The sequence below is a fragment of the Dioscorea cayenensis genome, chromosome 4 (assembly GCF_009730915.1).
Source record: "Dioscorea cayenensis subsp. rotundata cultivar TDr96_F1 chromosome 4, TDr96_F1_v2_PseudoChromosome.rev07_lg8_w22 25.fasta, whole genome shotgun sequence".
Classification (NCBI taxonomy): domain Eukaryota; kingdom Viridiplantae; phylum Streptophyta; class Magnoliopsida; order Dioscoreales; family Dioscoreaceae; genus Dioscorea; species Dioscorea cayenensis.
In genome coordinates, this window is record NC_052474.1 from 13,592,534 (window position 1) to 13,597,644 (window position 5,111).

A 5,111-nucleotide genomic window follows, 5' to 3' on the forward strand; every position below is an offset into this window, starting at 1 on the left:
AACATAAAATAATTTAATAACTGATAATTTAAAAACCAGTATTTTTTATGTTTATGTGTATATTATTTATTTTATTAAATGATTTCTCCAATTAATACAATAATTAATTATATACCACAAAAAAATTATATATTAATTTATCTTATTATGATAAACAAATTAGATCATAAATTGTTTTATGGTGCATAACCCACTCTTGTACAATAAGTAAAATGCACACGAATTTACTACAGTATCTGGGAACAATAAAGTTTACTTCAAGGGTGCGTGGCCAACACACTGAGAAAGCGACACAGAGAAAGAGAGTGAGAGAGAGAGAGAGAGAGATTTCTCCTCTTGAGGAACAGAGATCAGCTGATAGGTAAATCCAAATCCCTCGTCTTTCTCTGTGCTTTGATATGGTTTCTGTGTGTTATCTTTCAATATTATGTTCTTCAAGTTTATGACATGTGAGAGCTTGCTTGATGATCTTCTTCTTCACAAATGCAAGAAAACATGGTGAATTTGTTGCTAACTTGAACTTATTAGGAAACAAACATGGAAGGATTTCTAGAAATCTCTCACTCTACAAATTCTTGTTATTCTGTTTTAGAAAATGTAGTGTTCAATGCTAAATTTAGTTGTTCTTTCACTTGTTTGGGTAAATCTGAGGATTATTTTCTTGTGATGAAGTGTGTGTTTGAACTCCAGATGTACTAAAGCATGTAATTTGATCCATATCTTAGAATTGGTATTGCCTATCTTGCTAATTTCATGATCTAGCTGCAGGTTTATGTGATTTGATGGCAGATTGTGGCATAGGGTTTCAAAAGCGTTGTAAAAGCAGGTCCAGGAGGATGGTTTTGGTGATGGGGATTATGGTGTTCAATGTGTTTGTTTTTCAGATTTTAGGGTTTCTTTCCAGAGGTGCTCTGTCACCTCATTTTGGTGAAGTTGAGATTCTTGATTTGGAGAAAAGTAGTTCACTCTATGGTGGTAGCAGTTCTTCCACTTCAGTGAGTATTGGGAAGTTTTCCCTTTTAAATGGTTTGCAGAATTCGGGGAATTCATCTGTAGTTTTCAAGGGACCAAAGAAGTTTGAAGCTTTGAATATGGGAAACAAATTTGACGATGATAATAAGGAAAGGGATGAAAAATTGGAGGGTGGTGATCATGCTGGTGATGATATTGATCGAGGTAATAGTCTGCAGAAGAGAGCATCAGTAGGTAAGATTGTAGAATTTGACCATGGTGCATTTAATGATCTTGGCAAACTGAATCTGGCATTACCTTTGGAGCAATTCAAAAAGCCAGATGAAGAGTCTCCATCTGACAGGCGTGAATCTGTTCATTTGGCTTCTGATATAAAAAATCAATCAGCAGGGAGATCTCATTATGATTCTAGTGATACTATTGTGAATGCTGCATCAGGTTCTTCTTTCTCTGGACAAAGTCAAACTTTTCAGGAGACACCAATGCTGAATGGGGCTACATCCGGTGAAAATTTTACTGGTTTTAGAATTCTATCAATAAATAGGAAGAAGAATATGGGATTCCCTGTGGGATATCCAATTGGATTACCTCCAGTATATATATCAGAAATGAACCGCCTTTTAGTCATGAATCGCAATGCCTATCATTCAATGGTTTGTTTCTGTGAACTCACTTGTTTGTATTCAAGAAATTACTTTCAGACCAGTCCTGATGTTCTGTTGCATTGCAGAGACCTCGATGGCCATCATCACTTGATCAGCAATTGTTCGCCATCAGAGCTCAAATTGAGAGTGCTCCTATTATCAAGAATATACAGGAACTTTATGCGCCAGCTTTTCGGAACATATCTGTGTTTAAGAGGTATTTTCTTTTCTAAATGTCCTCAAATGGTGCATGTGAAAATTGACGTAATCAATATGTCTTTGTTTATCTTCTGAGAAATGTGGCAACATATTTTAATCAAGAAGGTTTAGAGATGAAGGGCAGTGAAAGGAAAGTTACCTTAGTTTGTTTACAAAGCAACACATGCAATTTCTCCTTGTTCATATTTTATTATTTAGCAGAAGCTCTTATATACCTATGTTTCAACTTTAATCAATCAATTTAAGCAAGTGATCTTATTTATTTAGTGGCATAATATTTATTGATTTATATCTAACTCAACTCATTGAAATTCATTAGTGTCAAATTGATTATTTCACTTGAGAACATTTTAAAAGAATAAATGAGTTCATTGCTTGGCAAAACATAAACAATTCTAGTGAGATTTACTGCCAGGGCAGGTAGAATCAATGGATTCAAGTGCTCTACTATCATAGCAAATACTCAATTTCTGAATGTTGGAACACAAAGACTACAGACTAGTCTTTATGTCTGTGCTTCTCTGTTACATTGTTTTTGAATAATAATTGAATATAGACATCAACCAAATATATATTGAGATTGCCAATGTTTGTATTCCAAAGTTATACATGAGTTGTTTATGGGTACTAAAGTCAACTGTAGGAGCTATGAATTGATGGTGCGGACACTGAAGGTATATGTTTATAAGGAAGGGCAAAAACCAATATTCCATCAACCACTGCTCAATGGAATTTATTCTTCTGAAGGATGGTTCATGAAATTGATGGAAGGAAATAGAAACTTCATTGTGAAGGATCCCAGAAAAGCTCACTTGTTTTACTTGCCCTTCAGTTCCCGGTTGCTGCAATCTACCTTGTATGTACCCAATTCTCATAATCGGACATTAATGGAGCTGTGTCTGAAGGAGTATTTAGACAAAATTGCAACAAAATATCCTTTCTGGAACAGGACTGGTGGAGCAGACCATTTCCTTGTTGCTTGCCATGACTGGGTAAGTTTTAAACAACATGTAAGTGGATTTGAAGGTTATTAGAATCATTTCATCTGATTTATAGATATCACACAATGCATGAAGCTTTAGCAGTTTCAACAAGGTTATTTGATATTAGCATTGTATGTGTATATCTGTGTCAGTTTCTGTCATTCTTTGGTATGCTAAACAATATTTTAGTTAGATTTCATTAGGATTCAAGTTAACTTTAGTCCTTGAACTAGGGACTAATGTTCAGCATGTCTGTAAACTGAAAAATATACAGTGAAATATCCAAATATGACTAGTTTATTTGGCTCCTTGAATTTTAATTCAAATTTCCAGTTTGTTACAAATTTGATATAATTTGTTGACATGGAAGGCTGCTAACATCTTGAATAATAGAACTTCAATGGAAACTTCACAAGCAAAACAAAATAAAACTTTGGGTTCTTATAAGTAAGATCATAAGGTGTGAGTTAATCTGGCCATGTTATATCAACAGCTAAGTCGGTTCAGAGATCCAATTAAACTAATTAGGCTACATGGGTCATTTAATTGCACAATCTTTAGACAAATAGTTTAAAGAAAGAACTAAAAAACATTTGACTTTCAAGTTAAAAGGGAAGAATTTAAACTGGAAACATATATAGTCCTTTCAACATTCACACCATCAAAATTCATAAATAAATTCTATTTGGTTAGTTTACCAACTCAATTTTCTTGACTTGATATTCCAAATAGTCTTGTAAACTTGTGCATCATCGAAAAAATTGTTGCAGTTCTCCATGCAGAGAACACCATCATCCTGATTCATGCTATATGTTCCTGCAGGCTCCATATGAAACTGCATCCTCCTTGGTTCTTGCAATCCGGGCCCTCTGCACTGCTGATGTGCATAGTGGCTTTGTTTTGGGCAAAGATGTTTCACTTCCTCAAATTTACATTTGGTCAGCTGGACAGTATCATCTCAGAGGTATCGGTGGAAGACCTGCAAACAAGAGACACATTCTTGCATTCTTTGCTGGCAAGTTGCATGGCAGGCTCCGCCCGATCTTATTACAACATTGGGAGAACAAAGATCCTGACATGAAAATCTTCGGCCCCATGTCTTCCATAAACATGAACAAGATGGATTACATCCAGCATATGAAGAACAGTAAGTACTGCCTCTGCCCAAGCGGTCATGAAGGTAATAGCCCACGCATAGTTGAGTCCATCTTCTACGAGTGCGTCCCTGTGCTTATATCAGACAATTACGTGCCTCCTTTCTTTGAAGTCTTGAATTGGGATGCCTTCGCTGTGATCCTTCCAGAGAAAGATGTACCACGACTTAAATCAATACTGGTATCAATTCATGAAAAGAAGTATCTTAAATTGCAGTTGGGGGTGAGGAAAGTGCAAAAGCACTTCCTTTGGCACACCAAGCCTGTGAAGTATGATTTGTTTCATATGACTCTTCACTCTATTTGGTACAATAGATTGTATCAGATAAGAACTTGATTACATTCTGAAATGTTCATAGTGAAGAAGCCACTGGTTGGATTTGTCAGACAAGTATGTACATATCTGTATATATGGAAACAAAGCTTCGAATATAATCAATGCTTTGTGTTTCCTTTCTGTAACATCTACCTCTGCAGCTATGGAAAGGAATGAAATCATTCACCGGTTTCTCACTGATTGCTTATTTCTGAACTTTTGTTAGTCTAATTCAGCAGACTTCAGGAAGCACATGCAATTGTGAAAAATCAGTTAAGTTATGCATGGCATACAATTTGTTCATGCCATTGTCAATTTATTGTCAGTAGACAAGTGTAAAATTCTGACGATGAGGTAACCATGGAAGAAAAGATCATTGGTTTATAGGATTCTGCTTCTGTTGTGTAGCCTTTCCAGCTAAGAAGTTGTTCAATTCCAAGCCCAATTGTTTGGGAGCCACTCACCTTATGATGCTTAGACAGATTTAATGAGATAAGAATATATGGTGATGGTTTTGTATTTGTACATGAAGAGTAGAGAATATGATAATGTTTGTTGAGCCCATGAAATATACAGAAATGTTAAGGAAAATGTATTCATAACAGGGTTAAGGATCTTTATGGATACGTAGTTGACGCAACGGATACCCAATTATAATCCAATAACTCACACTCAAATAAAATAAGAGTAAATAAGAAAATTAATTTCAATTCATTGATTCTTTTTCACAAACCCTAAAACAAGTATTTATAGAGGTCTAAACTAAGGACAAAATAGTAAATAAAACTAAAATAATTATAGAGTACTAGATAATTAAATAAAA

The 5,111-nt window shown here is 35.0% G+C and overlaps 1 protein-coding gene across 4 annotated transcripts; it reads left to right on the forward strand.

Annotated features, from left to right (window-relative positions):
* The first annotated feature begins 267 nt into the window (after positions 1–267).
* Positions 268–4,480, forward strand: LOC120259018 (probable glycosyltransferase At3g07620). Of its 4 annotated transcripts, none has more exons than XM_039266541.1 (5): positions 268–361; positions 769–1,625; positions 1,703–1,833; positions 2,479–2,845; positions 3,641–4,480. In XM_039266541.1, exons 2-5 carry the CDS (start codon positions 783–785, stop codon positions 4,307–4,309), a joined length of 2,010 nt encoding a protein of 669 aa, XP_039122475.1. In that variant the 5' UTR covers positions 268–361; positions 769–782; the 3' UTR covers positions 4,310–4,480. The 4 variants fall into 4 exon arrangements, with proteins under 4 accessions (XP_039122475.1, XP_039122472.1, XP_039122474.1 ...); XM_039266538.1 differs by having other exon boundaries at positions 361–498; XM_039266540.1 differs by having other exon boundaries at positions 361–498; positions 2,479–2,827.
* The last annotated feature ends 631 nt before the right edge of the window (positions 4,481–5,111 follow it).